This window comes from Caretta caretta, chromosome 7 (assembly GCF_965140235.1).
Source record: "Caretta caretta isolate rCarCar2 chromosome 7, rCarCar1.hap1, whole genome shotgun sequence".
In the NCBI taxonomy this organism is placed as follows: Eukaryota; Metazoa; Chordata; order Testudines; family Cheloniidae; genus Caretta; species Caretta caretta.
The window spans coordinates 56,562,925-56,586,418 of NC_134212.1; the positions used below are offsets into that span (position 1 = coordinate 56,562,925).

The following is a 23,494-nucleotide window of genomic DNA, read 5'->3' on the forward strand; positions in this document are numbered from 1 at the left end:
ATTAGAGTATATCATAAAGCATATGGACAAGGGGACCAAATTAAGGTTGCATGGGCAACCTTAATTCTGGCATTTCCTAGTTTATGAGTGGTCAGATTAGAACCTTTAGATCCACCTCATGGACCACTGGGGCTAATAGAGTAATCAGTTGCAGTAATAGGCTATTATCCTCTAGTCTACTTGGCCCAATCACTCGAGAGGAAGGAGACACTGCCAGTGGGTTTTGCAACACTTTGCTGACAGCAGAAGAATGTCAAGACTCAGGAACACTAGTTATTACAGATTCTTCTTTCCCTGTCCCCATGGCCCACCTCCTTCTGTCTCTGCCTGGGTTCTTTTCTCTGTCAATCCACCCACCCCTAACTAGAAGCCCATCTCTGTTCCCCTACTGCTCCACAGTCCTTAGCATTTCAGAGAAACAGCGTTCTCCTCCACATTCCCTGGGCATCAACAGAGGGTACTGAGAGCACAGGAAAGTCTCTCCCTATTCTCAGTTCTGGTGCCTGTAGCTGCTAGGAAACGCATTTGCAAGGAAGTCCTGCTCAGCCGCTGCATCCCGAGGCTGAAGCATGCCCAGCAGAAATGACAGCTTTAGAGCAGGGGTCGGCAACCTTTCAGAAGTGGTGTGCCGAGTCTTCATTTATTCACTTTAATTTAAGGTTTCGCATGCCAGTAATACATTTTAACATTTTTTAGAAGGTCTCTCTCTATAAGTTTATGTATTATATAACTAAACTACTGTCGTATGTAAAGTAAACAAGGTTTTCAAAATGTTTAAGAAGCTTCATTTAAAATTCAATTAAATTAAAATGCTGATCTTACGCCACTGGCCCGCTCAGCCCACTGCCAGCCTGGGGTTCTGTTCACCTAGGCTGGCAGCAGGCTGAGCGGGGCCTGTGGCCCAGACCCTGGCTGGCAAGGGGCCGACAGCCAGAACCCCAGACTGGCAGCGTGCTGAGCGGGGCCGGCGGCTGGGACCCCAGACTGGCAGTGGGCTGAGCAGCTCAGCCCACTGCCACTCAACCTGCTGCCGGTCTGGGGTTCAGTCCACCGGCTCCTGCCAGCCAGGGTTCCGGCTGCCAGCCCCGCTCAGCCCACTCAACCCGCTGCCGGTCTGGGATCCAGGCCCTGCCCACACAGAGTGGGGACCTACCTTCTCCCTGGTTCTAGCCCATTCTCTTCCTCTCTCTCTGCACTGAGCGGAGCGTGGGAGTGCACTGAGCACAGGGCTGGGAGTGAAGGAGTAGGCTGGGGGTTGAGGTGCAGGGTCTGGCCAGGAGCTAGAATAAGGGAGGGGGCTCAAGGTTGGGGCAAGAAGTTTGGGTATGGAGTGCTTACCTGGGCAGCTACCATTTGATGCGAGGGGTGCAGGAGCTCCTGTTTGGTGCTCAGGGTGGGGGTGGGAATGTGGGGGGGGGGAATGTGGGGGGTGCAAGAGTCAGGACATGGAGTGTGGGGGGTGCAGGGGTCAGGGCATGGGTGGGCTGGGTATGTGTGGAGGGTACTGGAGTCAGGGCTGGGTGCAGGGGTCAGGGCAGAGGGCTGGGACTGTGTGTGGGGTGCATGGGTCAGGGCAGGGGGCTGGGGGTGTGGCCTGGGGTCGTGGGGGTGCTCCCAGCCCCCTGCCCAGAGCGGCTCACAGCAGAGGGCTGGAGGGTATATGCCCCGATTCCACCCCCCTTCCCCAAGGCCCTCTCCCCACCTCTTCTCCGCCTCCTCCCCAGAGCAGCAAGCGCGCTGTGGCTCCGCTTCTCCCGCTCTGGCACCGCGGCAGGGAGGGAGGGGAGGAGGGGGGCAGGAACGCAGCATGCTGGGAGAGGAGGCGGGGGAGGGGGAACCTTGCCTGCCCTGCAGCAGCAGCCGGCAGAACCAAGCTCCTTCACCCTGCCCCGGAGGGGAGGGAGCGGAGAAGAGCGGGCCGGATTTTTAATGGTACGCTGCAGCCTGCTGGGGTCCCGGCCTGGGTTCGGCAGCGGGCTGAGCGGGGCCGGCAGCTGGGACCCAGCAGGCAGCAGCACGCCATTAAAAATTGGCATGTGTGCCATAGGTTGCCGACCCCTGCTTTCGAGAATGGTTAGTTCTGCAGCTAAATTCTCCTCTGAGCACATGCAGATGCTATTTTCAGAAGCTCATAACTCAACCAAATTTCATCAGATTTTTATAGCAATTGCAAAAGGCACATCCCCGTCAACGCAGAGTAACCCCCTTGCAAAATATCCCGTCCCTTCTCCAAAGCACAGAGGCATAAGAGCTTCTCTCAGTGACACTGCTGTAAGAATTTAACAAGGGCGAAACAATGTGCTATTCCTGAACCTCATTCTCAGCAAGAGCTGAGCTATTTTAGCTCAAACTTGCAAACAAAATTCAGCCCCAGACAGGCACCCACCATGGAAAATTTCTGTCAAACTTCAACCACTCAGGCTAAGTTATAAGCAACTGAAAAATGTTTTTATAATGGAAAAGTGTTGGGCAACCATAACCGTAGGCATGGTACCAGCTCCTCCTATAAGAGGGTATTCTCCTTTGGGGACTTGTCACGGAGTTCCTGGGCGATGCTCTGGAACTGCTCCCCATGAAGTCAGTCAGGACTCTGGGGTAGTCGCCTTTCTGTGAGCAGCCTGTCTTCAGGACACACAGCTCACACAGCTTCCACCTTCCTGGGTCTGACCTCGGAGCATTCAGCATCCTCTGCCTCTCCGTGCGCTTCCCACAGCGAGTCCGCTCAGGCGGTGCTCCTGGGGAAGCCAGAGGGTCCTGCACCCCAACTTCGCAGTCAGACGTGACTCTCAGCCAGCCAGTAAAACAGAAGGTTTATTAGACGACAGGAACATGGTCTAAAACAGAGCTTGCAGGTGCAGAGAACGGGACCCCTCAGCTGGGTCCATTCTGGGGGCAGTGAGCCAGACAACCACGTCTGCACTTCACTCCATGTCCCAGCCAGCCCCAAACTGAAAAACCCCTCCAGCCCCTCCTCCTCTGGGCTTTGTTCCTTTCCCGGGCCAGGAGGTCACCTGATTCCTTTGTTCTCCAACCCTTCAGCTCTCACCTTGCAGGGGGGGAAGGGCCCAGGCCATCAGTTGCCAGGAAACAGGGTGTTGGCCATTCTCTGTGTCCAGACTCCTGCACACACATGCCCTCTAGGGCACTGCAATGATCATACACCCTTACCCCACCACCTAGATACTTAAGAACTGCCTAGGGGAAACTGAGGCACCCCCACACTATTCAGAGGAAACATTAAGAACAGTCCCACTTCGTCACAGGACTACACAATTTAGGTGGCAGTATCTGAGCACTGAAATCCCTCCACATTCCCAATCAGCAGTGGTGATCAAATCGCACTCAAGCCTAATTTGTAACAATGGACCACACAAAACATTTACATTTATGTAAATGGCAACTAGCACAAGGATTAACATCCACCCATTGTATACACAAGCTGCAATTCACCCTAGAAATGCTGCTCTTCTGTTTCATCTCACCAACAATATTGCAGGTTCTGTAAGGAACTGTTAGGAGAGAATCAGCATTCCCCTTTCTCTCCCGTATTTCAATTTCACACCCATTCAGAAACAGTTGACTCGTCCCCTTATTTCTTGTTTTGAGGAACAGAGACCACCTGGCCCAAGCTTTAGTTTGAACAGGTCAGAGAAGAGTATCCACAGGCCTACAGCTCTTCAACAAGAACAAAGACAAAATACCAGCTGCCTTGCCTACCCTTTATTCTCCTTACTACATACATATGGAATAATTTATGAAGCGTAGATGCAAAATGAGTAATGTTCCATGTACCCACTCAATGTCCAATATTGGGGAAAGAGAGGACAGTGGGTGTGAGGAGGCCACCAGTATGAAGCATCTCCAGTTTGGGCTTCTGTGTAATGTATGAGGGGTAGATTCACCTTAGACAATCCAGCAGGGAAAGATATTGTAGGTATATGAAGAATTTTTAACTCCTATTTACTGAAATGTCTATGGCACTTTACTCTGTGGTTTGGGCATTCCTGATTCATCTTTCCTAAAGTCCCTGATTTGGTTCCTGTATGTTACATTGTGGCTGTTCAGAAGTTAGCGGTAATGAGGCCAGAATGGAACGAAAATGAGGAGGGATTTTAAGGGAAGGAAAGGGAAGAGATAGAAGAAGGAGGAATGAGGCAAGAAGAGAGGAAAGGGACAACCACAGTCCAATTAAGGCTAACCCCCTAGCCATAATTATTTGCATTTCTTTTCTGGCTTTTGCATTTAAGAAGGTTCATGGAACATCTCTATCCTCACCACGTGAGCCAAAGATTCATAACTTTAAGGGATGGGTTAGATGACTTAATAGGTCTCCATCTGCAAAGGACCAGTTCCATGTCTATTCTCAAGTACTTCCAGTTTAATATTAAAATGACTAAAACAAAGTGCTTTCTTCTATCCCTACTCTTGGGAAAACACTCTACAGTCTAAATATATCTCACCATTAGGAAGTCCTCACTTGCTCAGATTCATCCCACTATTCCCAGTTACATTGACTGGTGTATACCATTGTTGGTGTAGACAGTTACTTTGAAGAGTACAAGTTTCACACCTCTCCTTAACTCAGCTGCAGCACTAATGTTGGACAATTTCTTGTATTTATACAAACATCTACTACAGTTTAATTGAGACCTGTCATCAAGACCTCTCAGCAAATTTGCGGATGATACTAAACTGGGAGGAGTGGTAGATACGCTGGAGGGGAGGGATAGGATACAGAAGGACCTAGACAAATTGGAGGATTGGGCCAAAAGAAATCTGATGAGGTTCAATAAGGATAAGTGCAGGGTCCTGCACTTAGGACGGAAGAACCCAATGCACAGCTACAGACTAGGGACCGAATGGCTAGGCAGCAGTTCTGCGGAAAAGGACCTAGGGGTGACAGTGGACGAGAAGCTGGATATGAGTCAGCAGTGTGCCCTTGTTGCCAAGAAGGCCAATGGCATTTTGGGATGTATAAGTAGGGGCATAGCGAGCAGATCGAGGGACGTGATCGTTCCCCTCTATTCGACATTGGTGAGGCCTCATCTGGAGTACTGTGTCCAGTTTTGGGCCCCACACTTCAAGAAGGATGTGGATAAATTGGAGAGAGTCCAGCGAAGGGCAACAAAAATGATTAGGGGTCTGGAACACATGAGTTATGAGGAGAGGCTGAGGGAGCTGGGATTGTTTAGCCTGCAGAAGAGAAGAATGAGGGGGGATTTGATAGCTGCTTTCAACTACCTGAAAGGGGGTTCCAAAGAGGATGGCTCTAGACTGTTCTCAATGGTAGCAGATGACAGAACGAGGAGTAATGGTCTCAAGTTGCAGTGGGGGAGGTTTAGATTGGATATTAGGAAAAACTTTTTCACTAAGAGGGTGGTGAAACACTGGAATGCGTTACCTAGGGAGGTGGTAGAATCTCCTTCCTTAGAGGTTTTTAAGGTCAGGCTTGACAAAGCCCTGTCTGGGATGATTTAACTGGGAATTGGTCCTGCTTCGAGCAGGGGGTTGGACTAGATGACCTTCTGGGGTCCCTTCCAACCCTTATATTCTATGATTCTATGATTCTAAGAAAGGACGTCCATTAACCTCCAGAGGAATCTCAGAACTTAAATAGTAAACAGAATGAATTATCACTTGTAACTGCAGACTGAAACCAAACCTCCAAGAGATGGCAAGATACCATCAGAGGCAATTCATGTTTTCATGTCACCTAACTTTAAACTTCTAAAGGGATTTTTCTTGCCAATGTCAACCACTTCCAACTGTGCCTAGCTAAATGGCCATTCTCTGTTTAGCAACACTCAAACTGCACTGAGAATCAAAATAACCTATGTCACAAATCCATATACTCATTTTGCAGTCGTAAATTACTGGATCTTAAATGTTGAATCAACACTAAGGTTTCAGAAAATGTTTTTGAAATTAATTCCAAACCAAGACAGAATTTCTGCACTGTTACTGCATGTGGGTCTTTGACCCTTTGCCCCCCTCAAGCACACATTTGAACTTCCACTGAAGGTAGAACAAGAAGTAATGGACTTAATCTGCCACAAGGGATATTCAGATTAGATATTAGGAAAAATTTTCTAACTATAAAGGTAGTTAAGTCTGGAACAGGCTTCCAAGGGAGGTCATGGGGTCCCCATCATCGGAAGCTCTCAAAAACAAGTTAGACACATACCTGTCAAGGATGGTCTAGGTCAGGGGTTCTCAACCTTTTTCTTTCTGAGGCCCCCACAACATCCTATGAAAACTCCACAGTCCACCTGTGCCACAACAACTGTGCCAGCATTAGGGGGTAGCAAGCAGGGCTATTGCCTGGGGCCCCATGCCACTAGGGCCCCCACGAAGCTAAGTTTGGCTTCAGCCCCAGGTGGCGGGGCTCAGGGCCCCAGACTTCAGCCCCAAGGCGGGGGTTCAGCTTTCTGCTCTGGGCCCCAGTGAGTCTAACCCTGCTTGGTGAGCCCCCTGAAACCGGCTCGTAGCCCCGCAGGAGGCCTCCAGACTCCTGATTGAGAACCACTGGTCTAGATTCACTTGGTCCTATCAAATCCAGCCTCCTATGCTGTGACGACTTCTTGAGGTCTTGTCCAGCCCTACATTTCTATGATTCTATGAAAAGTTGAGACATGAGAAAGTGAAATGTGAATCCAATTTCAGTACCAGAAAACTGATGGCTACCACAAGAAGTGTATTAAATTAGCAGGCTGGGCAAAGGTTCTCTTATGGTTACAACTGTTTGACCTTTAACCAGCTCTTAACTGCACCCAGCTAACCCCTCAGGATGGAGATTTTTCAACAGCTTGTCATCTGAAATAAGCCATGGAGAGATTCCTCTGACCCTGATATACACACATTCATTAAAAATGTCATGCATGTGCATGAAGTCAGAGTGCTTCTAATGGCTCACTTCGCAGCTTCTACTGAAGTGCTCTAACGCAGAACTCCTGGGCCTAGAGGACAAAGGGACTCAAACCTCCCAATCACAGTACTCATGGCCCCCTACTCCAACAGGCACCTTCTTATCCAGTGTAAGCCTTATTTAAATAGAGTTGATGCACACAATTTCCACAGACACCTGCTTCTCCCACTACACCACTGACATGCACAAGATTCTTCTGTGCAGGAGAGTTCAGGACAGGAATTGACTGCCTACAAGGCACTGTACACGGCATTAAGCAGCAACTCATTCATTAAAATCCTAGCTTGCTCGGATTATGGGACTTCAATGAGGAAAGCGCTAGTGGGCAACAAGTAGTGCTATCAATTTCAGTTTTCCTTATGGGTTGTTTCTGATAATCACAGGTTGCTAAAAGCCAGCACCTTTAGAATAGAGTACCATTCATAACTCATTCCAAAAGGAGGAGACACACTGCAGTAGCTACAGCTCTGCTCAAGCTTCACAACTATCAGCAGAGTCCCATGACTTCAATAGCCACAAAAGTTGCAAGGATAAACATTTTTATGCACAAACTACAGCAAACTATAGCAGTAATGTCTTGAGTTAATTGACAGCCTGAAATCATCATTCTTAACTGTGTTAACTGCTCCATTCAACTCTACGGGGGTCTTACCTTGGAAGTTTCCCCTGTGTAGACTGAAGTTGTCTTTGATTTCAAATAAAAGCTTCCACCAGTTCAGCTGAACCCACATTATAACTGGTGGAAGCTCCAGTGTAGCCAAGGCTCTAGCACTTGGACATATTGCTACCAGTATTTAAGTTCAACTTACTAAAAAGCAGGTCTAAGTTTAAGTTGTGGTAAAAACAGGCCCCAGTCTCAAAAGCCCTGTCTATCCTATGGCTCCAATCTGTTTCACTACTGTGGACTAAGCCTAGATGTCACTGTTTATGTGTAGGTGGTTCAGGACAGTGAATTATAGAAATGTAGGATTGGATGGGAACCTCAATAGGTCATATATAGGCCAGTCTCCTGCACTGAGGCAGGACTAAGTACTATCTAGATAATTCCTAATAGGTATATGTCTAGCCTGGTCTTAAAAACCTTCTACAACTGAGATCCCACAACCTCCCTAGGTAATTTGTTCCAGTGCTTAAATACTCTTACAGTTAGGAAATTTTTCCCTAACGTCTAACCTAAATCTCCCTTACTGCAATTTAAGCCCTTTGCTTCTTGTCCTGTCCTCAGTGGATAAGGAGAACAATTTAACACCCTCTTTATAACAACCTTTTATGTACTTGACAACTGTTATGTCCCCCCTCAGTAGGGTTGCCAGGCATCCAATTTTTGATTGGAATGCCCAGTTGAAAAGGGACCTTGTCAGCTCCAGTCAGCACCGCTCACCAGGCCATTAAAAGTCCAGTTGGCGGCGCATTGGGGCTAAAGCAGGCTCCCTGCCTGTCCTGGCTCCACACAGCTCTCAAAAGCAGCTGGCATGTCCCTGAAACCCCAAGGCACGGGGTGGCCTGGAAGGCTCCACACACTGCCCTGCCCCAAGTGTGGGCTCCGCAGATCCCATTGGCCGCGGTTCCCAGCCCATGGGAGCTGTGGGGGTAATGCCTGCGGGCGAGGGCAGTATACAAAGCCCCCTGGCCACTCCTGCGCCTAGAGGCCACAGAGCCATACCGGCCACTTGTGGGAGCCGCCTGATGTAAGTGCTGCCGGGAGCCCACACCTCCTCCTGCACCCCAATCCCCAGCCCTGAGTCCCCTTCTGGCACCCAAACTCCCTCCCAGAGGCCGAACCCCACACCCCCTCCCACACTCCGAACCCCTCGGCCCCAGCCCAGAGACCCCACCTGCACCCAAAACCCTTCATCCCTGACTTCACACCAGAGCCCTCACCCCCACCCCCAGCACCTCAAACCACTGCCACATCCCTGAGCCCCCTCCTACACCACAAACTCCTCACCCCCAGGCCTGCACCCCCAGCCGGATCCCTCACTCCCTCCCACATCCCAACCCCCGCCCCAGCCTGGTGAAAATGAGCAAGTGAGTGAGGGTGGGGGAGAGCAAGCGACAGAGGGACAGGAGAAATGGGGTAAGCAGGGGATGGGGCCTCGGTGAAGGGGTGGGGCAAGGGTGTTCAGTTTTCTGCAATCAGAAAGTTGGCTACCCTACTCCTCAGTCTTCTCTTCTCCAGACTAAACAAACCCAATCCCCCCCGCCAATCTTTCCTCATAGGTCATGTTTTCTAGACATTTCATCATTTTTGTGGCTCTTCTCTGGACTTTCTAAAATTTGTCCACATCTTTCCAAAATGTGGTACCCAGAACTGGACACAATACTCCAGGTGAGGTCTTATCAGTGCTGTGTAGAGTGGAAGAATTACTTCTTGTGTCTTGCTTACAACACACCTGCTAATACAAAAAAAAGCAATCATTCTGGGATCTAACAGTTATATTGTTGACTGATATTTAGTTTGTAATCCGCTATAACCGACAGATCCTTTTCTGCAGTACTCCTTTCTAGGCAGTCATTTCCCATTTTGTATTTGTGCAACTGATTATTCCTTCCTAAGTGTAGCACTTTGCATTTGTCCCGACTTTAATTTCATCCTTTTTCTTTCAGACCGTTTCTCCAGTTTGTCAAGAACATTTTTAATTCTAATCCTGTCCTCCAAAGCCCTTGCAATTCCTCCCAGCTTGGTATCCTCCACAAACTTTGTAAGTGTACTTTCTATGCCATTATCCAAATCATTTTTGAAGATATTGAATAGAACTGGAATGAGGACAGATCCCTATGGAACCCCACTCAACATACCCTTCTAGCTCGATTGTGAAACACTGGTAACTACTCTCTGAGTACGGTTTTTCAATCAGTTGTGCACTCACCTTATAGTAGGTTCATCTAGGCTCTGCTCTAGTTTGTTTATGAGACGGTCATGAAGCAATTCATGTTTGTGGTGCCTAGCAAAACAAGACTCCCAGCCAGACTTGGGTTTACATGAGCAAAAGTATTTGATTATTTTAGTAGAAACGTTCCGCTAATTAGCTTATCCCAGACTGTCTCCCACACTTCCCCATGTGCCATAAGCCCCAAATGCCCCCTACCCATTGCCAAGACCTCCAGTGTACCTAATATTTTTGTTGCAACTGTGCATCAATACAAAAATCTGCAGAACACTGAACACCAAAAACCATGAGTGAAAAGGTGAGAACATTAAGCAAGCTAAACAGAAGAACATAAGAACGGCCATACTGGGTCAGACCAAAGATCCATCTAGCCCAGTTATCCTGTCTTCCGACAGTGGCCAGTGCCAGGTGCCCCAGAGGGAATGAACATAACAAGTAATCATGAAGAGATCCATTCCCTGTCACTCATTCCCAGCTTCTGGCAAACAGAGGTTAGGGACACCATCCAAGAGAGCAGACTGGGTCTATTGTACTAACTGTATTATTCATTTTAAAATTATTAAAAACATCTTTAAAAATTTAAATTCTGTAGCAGCTTCAATTTAAGTTTCAGCAGCAAATTACTGCAGAATCCAGGGCTCATGTCACAAAGTTACGGTCCAAGGAGTACAAGAGGCCTTTGCTATGGAAGTTACACGAACTTTAGAAATTTAACAAATCCCATGCTCTACATCACTAATATTTCCCAATGAACAAGAGTCTCTTCTACAGACACTACCTTTAGGAGTCTGCTTTAACATGGTTCCACCTGAAACTTTGCTGATCTTGTGAACAGATGGGCTCTCACAAGTTAGTGGGGGCTTTTCATTATTGTTGGTAACTCAGATTATGACTGTATTATGCAGTTTACTGACTCCTGAAGAGCAAACGTTTCAAGTGAAAATCTTGAGCTGCTGGAGGCAATGGGTGGACCTCTATACCCCAGGCCAGGGTATTTAAGCATTACAGTCAGGTCAGAGTTAAATACCCACCAGCTCAGAGGAGAACAAAAGGTACTCCACTGCAACTTGCCTAACATTTACATTGCCTCTCTCTGCTCATTAAACAGGTTTTGGTTAAATAATGAACAAACTGTATTACAGATTCCGATGAGAATTCCAAAATTATAAATCAACTGGTAAAGCCCAGAGGAGAACGAAGGGAGTGGGAGGGAGGGAAGGATAATATTGACTAATATAAAGGGCGCAGCTTGACAGTGGATATTCCTGCCACACCTGATCAAACAGGCTCCGTGGGGGGAGGAAAAGGGGAGGGCAAGAAGGGAGATGGGACAAGACAGCCTGAAATTTGCATCCGGAACAGATTAAAATGGATTCTTGAGGGACTGAGAAAATACATAATATATATTACTATAAATGCAAAACTGTACTAAAAGCTAACTCAAATGTCAAAGATTACAGCTTGAATAAATTTAAATATAAAAGCCATGTGCTTCCATGAGTTAATGAAAGAGACATGAAAAGAAAGTCTGGACAATAACTAAGCTCTGGCCTCACTGCCCAGAGAAGGTGCTGGGCTTAGCATAGTAGTGGACATCCTTCAGCAGACTCCACCAATACTACAAAGCACTGCTTGGATTCCATCACATGCCTAAGGCTCAGACAAACTGGGCAAAGCATTGTTTCCTATTCTCAGGCATTAAAGTCAGAGCAGTTACTGGTGCTGAAACTGCCTGTTTAGGAGAGCACCTTGTGATCAAAGTGAGATCGCACTCTAATGCCATACACAAGCAGGCACTCTTTTGACACCACCATGGCAGAATGAACACAGGCCATTTTTGCATAATCCCTCACGAGCTCATAGGAAGCTTCTGGGTTACTCAGTACATGGAACTCTCTCTCTTTGCAATGAGCAATTAGAGGTTTGGGTTGAATTCATTTGAGAGAAGTTATTGTGGACAGTGCCCAAATGCTCACCAAGCCCTGCGAGCTATTCATTGTGACTGTATGAAAATATCAGGACTTTCCAGTTCAATTTCGTTATTGCTTGACACACCATTTCTGATAACGTCTGTTACCCTAATTACTGCCAGGAAAGGACTTCAGGAGGCCCACCTCAGAAAGAATCACAGCCTCATTCAAGTGAGAGCCATTGCAGAGGTAACATATGAACTCATTTCTTTTAACTAAGGAATGGAGCAGAACGTCCCTATCGTTTCAGGTGTTAGGCATAAAGGGATTCCAGGGAGTAGTTCTTCCCATGGCCCTTAAGGCAATGGATATGTTCATCCAAATTAGACGATGACAGAAGGCTTCAAAGCATTTAAACTGACTTGCTCAGGGACTTTGGGTTCTGACATGATGCCTCAGAACCAAAACATAGTCGAGAAATTTAACCAGGCAGAAACTACCTACCTAAAATTTCTGCACTACAAGCTAAAGACAAGCAAGTTCTCCAGGCACAGAGCAGAAGCCCCTATGCCTTCAGCTAGTCATGAAAAAGGAAGGAATTATAGCTCTCCACTGACTCACTCCTAATAACTTCTCTTCGGTGCCGGGAGGTGATGCTCCTGGAGTTTCAACAAACACTGCTTTCTTAGCGGGTTCCTAAACTCAGTGCCAAAAGAGTAGTGAGTAAAGCCCACCAGTGGGAATGTGCAGAGACCAATTCAAAATAAGCTTAACATGCTTGTGACTCTAGACAGAGTTCAGTAGTGAAGCAGTCATTGCAAAGTTTGTTTCTGTTATGTTCAGTCATGAGACAATGGGATTGGGTGAGATTTAACAGAATACACACCTGACTTGTGAGTCTGAGAGGAAAAGGCTCATGCCAACAGATGACTAGCTTAGAGTAATGCAACTGCCCTGACTATGTTAGTGAGAAGAAGACATTCTGCTCCAGGAAAAAAAAAAAAAAATTTAGCAGGGCTCACTCGCTATTGGCCCATTAAATGTGTACCAATGACCAATTCTGGCGCAGAATCAGGTCCTATCAGACTTGTTTATATGTACCATATAAGAGTGACCTGTCCTCTCAAAGCTCAGGGAAATTAATCCACATAGGTTCACTTCCAGAAAGAAGGAAGAGCAATAGTGAAATTCTAGCAGTCATTGCAGGAACATCTATCACAGCTGTTGGCCTCCATTCAGTGCAAGGCTAACCAGGGTTTCATCCCTGAACCCAGGAGATTATGTTGAAATTGCAGTCTGTTTGCCATTAATTACAGGCAGCAGGTGACCAAACCTGCAGTCCTAAGAGATAGGAGGAGGAATAAATCAAATAATGGGGAGGCTCCTTTCCAAGCAGAATTTTCCTGTCACTCATAACTACGTACAGGAACAAAACACTTATCACAGCTTGGACAGAAAGACTACATATGTTTATGCACTGATCTCATATACTACTACAAACATACTGGATTATAGAGATAGATGAGGGAAAACAGAGAGGCATGGGTACAACGGCTACAGATTGAACAGAAATATATTTGAAGCGTCCCTCACATGTACTGCATAAACACAACACAATATATAAAAAAACAAATGGTCATAGGGTAAACTGCTGGTCTAAAGCTCAGAGCATGTGGACATGCGATAACTTCAAGGGGTTGGAGATTCATTAGCCAATGCTACAGAAAAAGTTATAAAACCAATACCATACCTCAGAACAAGCAGGTATGCTAGACACCAACATTTCTCAGGTGGATGAAAGTCTAACAACACAGGCAAGATGTTTGAGTAACTGGTATAAGCACATAAATGGCATGTGATTAGTCATAAGCATGTGTACACACTCCCAGTAAAAAGGCATTTCCCCTATTTATGGACTGATTTACTATTTTCTATAAAGGGTGAACGTGTTAGTGCTTTTCCATTACTAAATATTGGATCCTTGTGTAAGAAGTGCCAGACACAAGATGCTGTATTTGTGCCCAGGTACAGACATACCATATTTACACATTCTATTGGATATGCATACCTACACAGTGCACATATGCACTTACCGGTTATGTTAGTTAGTACTTCTTTCAATAGACTAAAGCTGTGCAGCAGGGGATCCCGTTCTTCATCCTACAGGTTACACAAACAAAGGAAGTACTTAATGAGACAGATAGATACCTAAATCACACAGTAAATAAAGATATGCAGGGTCCACAAAGATATCATCTCCTTTTAATTTTCCTTCAGAACAAACCATATTGAGAGATTTTCCAAAGAGGGGAAGGTAGGTAGGTTGGGTTCATTAGTTTCAGTCCCTCCCTATTCCATCAAGATCAGGGGAAAGTATTCAATTTTCCATGGCTGAGTAGCTTGGGGGGGTCAAGAGCAGAATGCCCTCTCAAGACTCAGCACTCTGTTTTCGCTTTATGTCGAAAGAAAGAATTTTTATTTGCTTTCCACTACTCAATAAAGTTCAGGGTAGATATATGCCACGTTAATACCCATAGCAAATCCTTATGAACCAATTTAGTCCTCAGAGAGATTTATAATGGGAACACACCAATGATACTTGGCACTGCAATGGTAACTTGAAAAAAGAGCCACTGTAAGAAAGTTACCAGAGTAGCTATTTCCTATAGCCATAATTTAGGAGGTCTGTTTTTATGATCACATGCACAGGTTCCTCCAAGCTGCATGCACATACAGCTACAACTCCTACTGGAAGGCACCAAGCACTAATGAAGAAATGCTTCTAAGAAGGCAAAAAAGGCCTGCCATTTGACAGATTAAAGCCATTTATGCTAGATTAGAACCATCTGTGTTGCATGTGCCATTTTACATTGCATCACAGATATAGTACAACATACACACATTGCACTGCTAAACTGAAATGCTGGCTGAGGACATCATGTGAACCAAAAATCTCGCATTAGTGATCTTTTAACAAATCAGGTTTTGAAATACTATTTCAGCCAATGATACTAAACAAGAAGAAAGCCACGAATGTGTGGGCCCCTTACTGAATGAGGGAGGCAACCTAGTGACAGAGGATGTGGAAAAAGCTAATGTACTCAATGCTTTTTTTGCCTCTGTTTTCACTAACAAGGTCAGCTCCCAGACTGCTGCACTGGGCATCACAAAATGGGGAAGAGATGGCCAGCCCTCTGTGGAGATAGAGGTGGTTAGGGACTATTTAGAAAAGCTGGACGTGCACAAGTCCATGGGGCCGGACGAGTTGCATCCGAGAGTGCTGAAGGAATTGGCGGCTGTGATTGCAGAGCCATTGGCCATTATCTTTGAAAACTCGTGGCGAACCGGGGAAGTCCCGGATGACTGGAAAAAGGCTAATGTAGTGCCAATCTTTAAAAAAGGGAAGAAGGAGGATCCTGGGAACTACAGGCCAGTCAGCCTCACTTCAGTCCCTGGAAAAATCATGGAGCAGGTCCTCAAAGAATCAATCCTGAAGCACTTGCATGAGAGGAAAGTGATCAGGAACAGCCAGCATGGATTCACCAAGGGAAGGTCATGCCTGACTAATCTAATCGCCTTTTATGATGAGATTACTGGTTCTGTGGATGAAGGGAAAGCAGTGGATGTATTGTTTCTTGACTTTAGCAAAGCTTTTGACACGGTCTCCCACAGTATTCTTGTCAGCAAGTTAAGGAAGTATGGGCTGGATGAATGCACTACAAGGTGGGTAGAAAGCTGGCTAGATTGTCGGGCTCAACGGGTAGTGATCAATGGCTCCATATCTAGTTGGCAGCCGGTATCAAGTGGAGTACCCCAAGGGTCGGTCCTGGGGCCAGTTTTGTTCGATATCTTCATAAATGATCTGGAGGATGGTGTGGATTGCACTCTCAGCAAATTTGCGGATGATACTAAACTGGGAGGAGTGGTAGATACGCTGGAGGGGAGGGATAGGATACAGAAAGACCTAGACAAATTGGAGGATTGGGCCAAAAGAAATCTGATGAGGTTCAATAAGGATAAGTGCAGGGTCCTGCACTTAGGACGGAAGAACCCAATGCACAGCTACAGACTAGGGACCGAATGGCTAGGCAGCAGTTCTGCGGAAAAGGACCTAGGGGTGACAGTGGACGAGAAGCTGGATATGAGTCAGCAGTGTGCCCTTGTTGCCAAGAAGGCCAATGGCATTTTGGGATGTATAAGTAGGGGCATAGCGAGCAGATCGAGGGACGTGATCGTTCCCCTCTATTCGACATTGGTGAGGCCTCATCTGGAGTACTGTGTCCAGTTTTGGGCCCCACACTACAAGAAGGATGTGGATAAATTGGAGAGAGTCCAGCGAAGGGCAACAAAAATGATTAGGGGACTGGAACACATGAGTTATGAGGAGAGGCTGAGGGAGCTGGGATTGTTTAGCCTGCAGAAGAGAAGAATGAGGGGGGATTTGATAGCTGCTTTCAACTACCTGAAAGGGGGTTCCAAAGAGGATGGCTCTAGACTGTTCTCAATGGTAGCAGATGACAGAACGAGGAGTAATGGTCTCAAGTTGCAGTGGGGGAGGTTTAGATTGGATATTAGGAAAAACTTTTTCACTAAGAGGGTGGTGAAACACTGGAATGCGTTACCTAGGGAGGTGGTAGAATCTCCTTCCTTAGAGGTTTTTAAGGTCAGGCTTGACAAAGCCCTGGCTGGGATGATTTAACTGGGAATTGGTCCTGCTTTGAGCAGGGGGTTGGACTAGATGACCTTCTGGGGTCCCTTCCAATCCTGATATTCTATGATTCTATGATTCAATGGCATAGTCACAAGACAGACAAAAAGAAAGTGACAACATACCACATAAAGGGTGAAAAATGCCCCATTTTTATTAACTTATTCTATGCCCCAAATTTACATTTCATGGCTCTTATGGTTTTAAACTGTCAGCCACGGCACAACACAAAAGGCATGTAAAAATGATGCTAAAATGAAACAGGCAGTATTTTCAAACACTCCCTATGACACCAGAAGAGATTCCTACAAAGGTCTGAATAAAATGTTATGTTAAGTGAATGTGAGGGTATAATCACACATCCCCAACTCAGTCACTTTTCCAACCCATGGGGCAATCGATTTCCAGCTTCATCTCCGGGTGCTCTCCAGTAAAACATACATGCTTACAAGCACATACAGTTAGAAGGTCAAAGCTGTCTAAAGTAGCAAACCATAGGAAATTACTATTCTTGTGTTACCTAGAAAACTACTCTAGGGTGCTTTAGTTTGAGGGGACAGGAGGTTTGATTTTATTAAAATTTATCGTTTCTAGGTTCTTCATAACACAGACAGATCTCACTAACCCAAGAAAACTTACCAAATGCGTGTGAGTATTCCATCGAGCATTGCGTTTTATGGCACCCACCACTGTATTGATTTCACCTTGGACAATGTAAATATTCTTATCCACCATCCTGACAGTCCTAACAATAAAGAGAATCCAGGTTAATGCCTAGTTGTTCAAAATAAAGCACACTGAATCACCCCATGCCTCAGGCAGGAAATCGATCTGGTCCCCAGGTCTGTAAGGGACACGGTAGGGATGCAATTGACAAGCGAGAAATATTTGTAGAGAGTTCCCAATAGAACCATTTGGGTATATTCCCAGTTTTCCATGTGCAGACCAATACGGTTATTTTACTATGAGAAAGACACCACGCTTTTCCATACAAGAAGCATTCAAAGCAGCTAGCTAGATACATCAGGGGATAAGTGTAGTAATAAATAACTGCACTTGAGCTACCTGTCTCATTTATTTCCCAGTAACCACAAGGATTCCTGTTATTTATATGTACAAGTTTACCCATTGTATAACGCCATGCACATCTACAGTGCTATGTAAATATTGAAGCCCTATATAGTATAGGAAACAGCCTTAGACTTCTTATTTGTGCCCTTTATATAGGCTACTGCTATTTGATTTACCTGAAGTAGCAGCTCCTTGGGATGCTAAACTTTTAAAGATTAAAGCCATTTGTGTTAGATGTTGCGTTCACATGACGGTGGTAAAGCACCTTAGGAGGAGGAAGAACACAAGCATGAAAAGCATGAAGTCAAGTGCAGGACAACATCAAGGAAGCAGTAAGGTTTACAGAACTGGACAGACCAAAGGGAGGGAAAATGGGAGCAGATAAAAGCAGGGATGTAGTGCAAGACAGCCTGAGGTCATGCAGGGCATGGAGCAGCAGCAACATTTTTGATGGACTGTGAGGACACAGAAGTGAAGAGACACGGATAAAAGAAGACAATGTTACAGTAATCAATGCTAGATATGACCCAGGCCTGGACAAAGATAAAAAAATGGGGGTGGTAATAACAGACTGATTTTAAGGTTATAACAAATAAGCAACAGGACTGATCAGGAGACCAGAGTGACAGGACACCATGCCTGCAAACTCAGAAGAGTAAGAATTGGAAGGCGAGCCAAGGAATGAGGATGTATAGAGGGACTAGACGCAAAAATGAGATGCTTAATTTTTAATAAATTGAGTTTGAGACGTCAGCAGAACATCCAGGAGGAGCTGAGAGACTGAGCAGAGGGGTGGAAACAGAGAAGTAAATCTGAGTATTAATGGTAACACCATGAGAGTGGAGTGGATCACCTAGAAAGAGTGTAAAGGGAAAAAATGAAAAGACAGCAATATAGGGGAGGAAGCAAATTGATGTGGAACTAGCACAGGAGAATCTGAAATAAGAATCTGTTTATATCACCTGAATTTTTAGTCATGTTAGCACATTTGTAAACTTCAAACATGTAACCACACACGAAGTCACTTAACCTACTGCATTATCCCTAACTTGCCAATAGTGTAGCAATTACAGAATTCATCAAATGCAGACTCTTAAGAAAGTGTCAGATGTTGTGATTTTTTTTTTTTTAATGACCCTGATAAGGAAGTTTTTTTCAGAATTTTGTTTGTAGAACTTTGAACAGGCAGGGTGATTAACAACCACTGGAACAAACTACCAAGGAAAATGGCGGATTCTCCAATGCAACACAGGATGCCTTTCTGGAAGACATGCTTCAAACAAGTTATTGGGCTCATTACAGAACTAGATGAAATTATATGGCCTATGTAATGCAGGAGGTCAGACTAGATGACCTACTGGCCACTTCTGGCTTTAAAAATCTATAAAAACTAGACACCTGTTAAATTTCAGCTACTTTTAAGGTGTTGAGCTTCTTGAAGCAAAAACTCATCCTTCCCAAATACATATTCCTTTCTGGTGAAGGGTCTGTCTTCCTAAATCTAGCTCTACTCAGAATCACTGCAGCTTTATTCAGATCTTTAGTGACAGCAGTGAAGCTATAACAAAAGTCATACCATTAACACTGCTAATATGCAGTAACATCATGAGTGGCAGCAAAAGTAAACATTGGAGTTATTCACATGGGAACAGGACTTGAAAAGAGAGGAAGGAAGGAAGAAGAACTGAATCCCCCATAGTCAGTAGGCTGGGCAGTGTGGAGGGAGGAAGAAGAAAGTCCCTTACATGGTCCTCTTTACTGCAATAGCCAAGTGTCTTCAAGATGGACACCAATTCGACATATGAAAGTGCCCTATATAGAGTACAAGGACATCGGGGGGGGGGGGGGGTCTTCTTCCCCACTAGTGGCTAGTATTGGTCTGAAATGTTTACAAGTTTCAGTTCATATGTTCTTGTTTGCCAAATCATTCTGCTGATGAGAGCCTTCAGCAATGCCCTCTGGCAGCCAAATGATCATCAATTGAAGTACCTGTGTGTGCTCTTACATCACAATTACACATTGAAAAATGCTTCAAATGTGTGCCATCAAAGGCACATGATACTATCTCACACCCAGATGGAGCCCTTGGTTACTCAACAGTCAAGTACATACGTACATCTCTTGGGTACAGGCATCAAGAGTCAGGGGTATTATTTTGGGAAACCATTTTGAGTCCTTTTGGGGAGCTAGTGCCTTGGGAAATACAACCAAGAAATAGCACCATCCTCTCGTTAAACTGTTAGACAGATTTCTATCAAGTCATCTCTTTCCATCACCTTTTTGACCCTTTCTGAATACCAATTACCTGCAGACTCAATGCCAATGAAACCACCTCAATGGATAGCAATCAATCACAGAAATGGATCCAATCCCCTTCTACAATTGGGGAAGGTGATTTAGTTCAAAACCAGGCTGCTGTTGAGCCAGATCTGCAATGTTCATAAGAAGACAGTAGATCACCTACTTTGTGAATTAACTGGGTATTTAAAAGTTCAAAGTTCATAAAATTAAACATTTCAAACTTACAGGAAATATGGTGCATAAGTTAATTTATTAATTTTTCACTGATACAAATGATAAACCTAAACAGTATGGCTGATTTTTCTTTGTTTGAGAGAACTGCATATTATCTTTGCCACCAAATCTCTCAGCCTTTTCAAACCTGTACAGCTGTTTGAACATTGGTTGAAGGATTGAAGTCACATTTGGCAGCAGACAAATGACTTTGGTGGCAGAAAAATGGTTCAAATAACCAGTCATTCATAAGATTGATGTTCATAAAATCAGGGTTCTACTGCAATTTGAATATTTCTGAATAGGATGCAGTCAGTCAAGTTCCACTGCAGATAAAACGCTATTAAGGAATAACATTAGGGAACATCCCTCAGTCCACAAATCACATCAACAACTCCTACCTACTTCACAGCTAGCCAGGCTACCTAAAAACCAAGTCAATACAGTGATATCTCCTGCACTTGCCTGTCAATCTTCATATAGAAGTCTAATTCACTTGAGCTTTTTACAGACAGTACAATAACTGGGAGCAGCAAGAGCCAAAACAGTTGAAGAAACTCCTCTTAAGGCTAATTCTCGTAACACTGGACAAAAAAATAAAAAATAAAAAAATCACAGATATGTAGGGCTGGAAGGGACCTCAAGAAGTCATCAAGTCCAGCCCCCTGAACTGAGGCAGGTCCAAGTAAACCTAGACCATCCCTGACAGGTGTTAGTCCAACCTTTTGGACTGACAGGGATTCCATAACCTTCCTTAGGAGCCTATTACAGCATTAAACCACCCTTTTAGTTAGAAAGCTTTTCCTAATATCTAAAAAAATAACGCAGAAGAGTACTTTTATTAACCCAAGAGGTTTGGTTCTTATTTCACTGTACTGTGCTATGGTCTGGTGACACAGAACAGACATTGTAGCATTTATACTCTATGAGACAGTTTAGGGTGCTCTCAAAAGTAGTAGTAACATAATACTTGGTATAAGGGAGAGGCAAGGCTGTGGTATAACTCCTCTGCAGCGCTGCTGTTAGCCTAAATGCAACAGCATTGAGCTAGCACATGGGAACCAAGAAGTGAAAAGGAATACCCTCTTTTAACTATCAAAACTGAGTGAAAAATAAAAATTAAACAGCATAAACAGTAGGGGTGAATGCTTTTTCTCTACTTACTTATGACTGATTAAACTGTCTTAGCTTTTACTTTTACAGTTCAAAAAGCCTTGTGTTGATACTGTCCCTCTAATAAGGCCACTGTCTTTGATCCTTCCTCCTCCAGCAATTAAAAAGATTTGTCTATATGTTGCGTAAAGTAGTCTTCACTTTCACTTTTTTAAATTACCCATATTCAGTGAATCATCAATAACTGCTCACTTCACAAAAGTCCTCTCCAACTCTTTCCACCCTAAATAATCCTAGAGTTTGGAATCTGGTCAAGCGTATATCCCACCATCCTGCTGATTGACCATACTGCTCTTCACTCAGCCTTTTTTATCTCTGCTCCTCCTAAATTAGGGGAAGGTGACTCTCCCCACTGAACAATTCCAATCAGCTTTCTTAGAACTGCTGCTGCAACCTGGGCAGACATTATCACGCAACAGACCAGTGACTCCAGGTCTGTCCCCTCCAGGGGATCTCATATGCAGAGAACCAATCAGTGTACAGGGTTAGTTTATATTACTTTGGCCAGAGTTTGATTAATCTGCATTTACCTTTGAATGAGTTTCATCCAAGGCAAGACTGCCCCTTGCCCCACAGTTACTTCTTGATACATTAAGAGGAAAACCACTTGGCAGAGACATATGTTTCTGTCTCCTTGTAGCCAAGGAGGTTCACACAAGAGAAAGATAGGACTGATTCCCCCCTCCCAGGCTTCAAGATGGGGTAAATATCACAGCAGGAAATTGTGGCAAGATGTTCTCTCCCACATCAGCTGGAGCTTGGCCAGGACACATCACCACACACACACCCATGACTGGGCCGAGCCCCCCTTCACCAGTACCCTACCCAGGACACACCATTCCCACCCCCCACCCCCAATGGCTGGGCCGAGCTGCCCCACGCACCCCTCTGCCAGCACCCTGCCCAGGACACACGGACACTCCCCCATGGCTGGGCCCGACGCCCCGCACCTTGCCCAGGATACACCCAAAACCGGAGCCCTCGCAGCTCACCCCGCCGCCACCGCCCTAGGGCCCAACCCGCCGCCTCGCCCCCAGCAGCTCCCAGCTCGAGCCCCGGCACGTCCGCGCACGGCTGCTCACCAGGACAGCCCCACGGCCTGCCCCCGCCCGCGCTGTCGGGGCTCCCCACCCGCGTGATCTCCGCGCCGCGTCAACATCGCGATAGGGGCTCGCCACCCGTCACTACTGACCCCCGCATCCAAAATGGCGGCGCCTGTTGCTAGCGGGCCGGCGGCTGCTTTACATATCTGGCCGGCGCGCGGCGCTGCGGCAGAAGCGACCGCGGAGCAGGGATTCCGGCCGGCTGAGGGCTGCGCGGGGCAGAGACAGAGCAAAGGCCAGTGAGGGACAAGCAAGAGGAGCCAGCTGGCTGCGCTCTGCTCTAACTGACGTGGAAACGGACTCAATCTAACCCGCTGCCTGGTTACTGCGCCGACGAACAAGCCAGTTGACCAACCAGAACACGAACCTGGCGAAGCAGGCGCAGAGTTACCCAATAACAACAATTCACTGAGACAGGAGGCGGGACCAAAGTCCAGCAGGCCGGCGCCCCCCATGACACAGGGAGGAGAACCAATCACATTAAAGTAAATAGAGTTAGCAGTAGAGTTCCCAATAGCGAGAACAGACTGTGCCTGGGGAGTCGGGACAATAAAGGAGGGTGAAACAAGTGTGGTAGATCTGCAGTAGTGTCCTGTGCGATGCATTATGGGTACATCGAACGCCACCGGAAACGACTAGTCCGGGAACAATTTCGCAGGACAGCGAGTGTAAAAAGTCCCAGGTTCCCCGGAGGTGGCGCCACCAGGCAGCGCTGCGCAGCTCCCAGTCTGAGCTCAGGGGTGGTGCAGCTCATAGACTATCAGAGTTGGAAGGGACCTCAGGAGGTCATCTAGTCCAACCCCGTGCTCAAAGGAGGACCAATCCCCCTCAAGGATTGAACTCAGAACCCTGGGTTTACCAGGCCAATGCTCAAACCACTGAGCTATCCCTCCCACCCTCTGTCAGCTGCCATCATGCACTGACAGACAGAGCCCTTGGAGGGCTCCCAGGAGAGCTGGGCTCTGCCTCTGGCACTGCCTGCTGGATGGATTGCTTCTCCTCGCTAGCCTCACCCACCCATTGTGCTGCCTGTTTAGATTGTAACCACTATTGGGCAGAGACCGTCCCAGTGGGAACATACAGCACCTAGCACACTAGGGTCCTGCTCTCATGTGGAGCTTCCAGGGGATACAAAACTCCTATGAGTAGCAGTTCCCAGCATTCACTACTTCATCCTACCCTTTGTTCTGAGTCATCTG

The 23,494-nt window shown here is 46.0% G+C and overlaps 1 protein-coding gene across 13 annotated transcripts in view; it reads right to left on the reverse strand.

Moving 5' to 3' along the window:
• GBF1 (golgi brefeldin A resistant guanine nucleotide exchange factor 1) overlaps window positions 1-22,620 on the reverse strand; it is a 180,616-nt gene extending 157,996 nt beyond the window's left edge. For 8 of the 13 annotated variants that reach the window (XM_048856299.2, XM_048856295.2, XM_048856294.2 and 5 more), the window contains exons 1-3: window positions 22,275-22,362; window positions 17,074-17,179; window positions 13,820-13,886 (exon numbers count right to left, since the gene is read on the reverse strand). In XM_048856299.2, the coding sequence (XP_048712256.1) occupies window positions 13,820-13,886; window positions 17,074-17,179; window positions 22,275-22,351 (250 nt within the window). In that variant the 5' untranslated portion in view covers window positions 22,352-22,362. Of the gene's footprint in view, window positions 1-13,819; window positions 13,887-17,073; window positions 17,180-22,274; window positions 22,364-22,384 lie in introns of those variants that run through there. The other 5 variants (XM_048856300.2, XM_048856288.2, XM_048856297.2 and 2 more) reach the window with 2 other exon arrangements.
• Window positions 22,621-23,494: the final 874 nt, after the last annotated feature.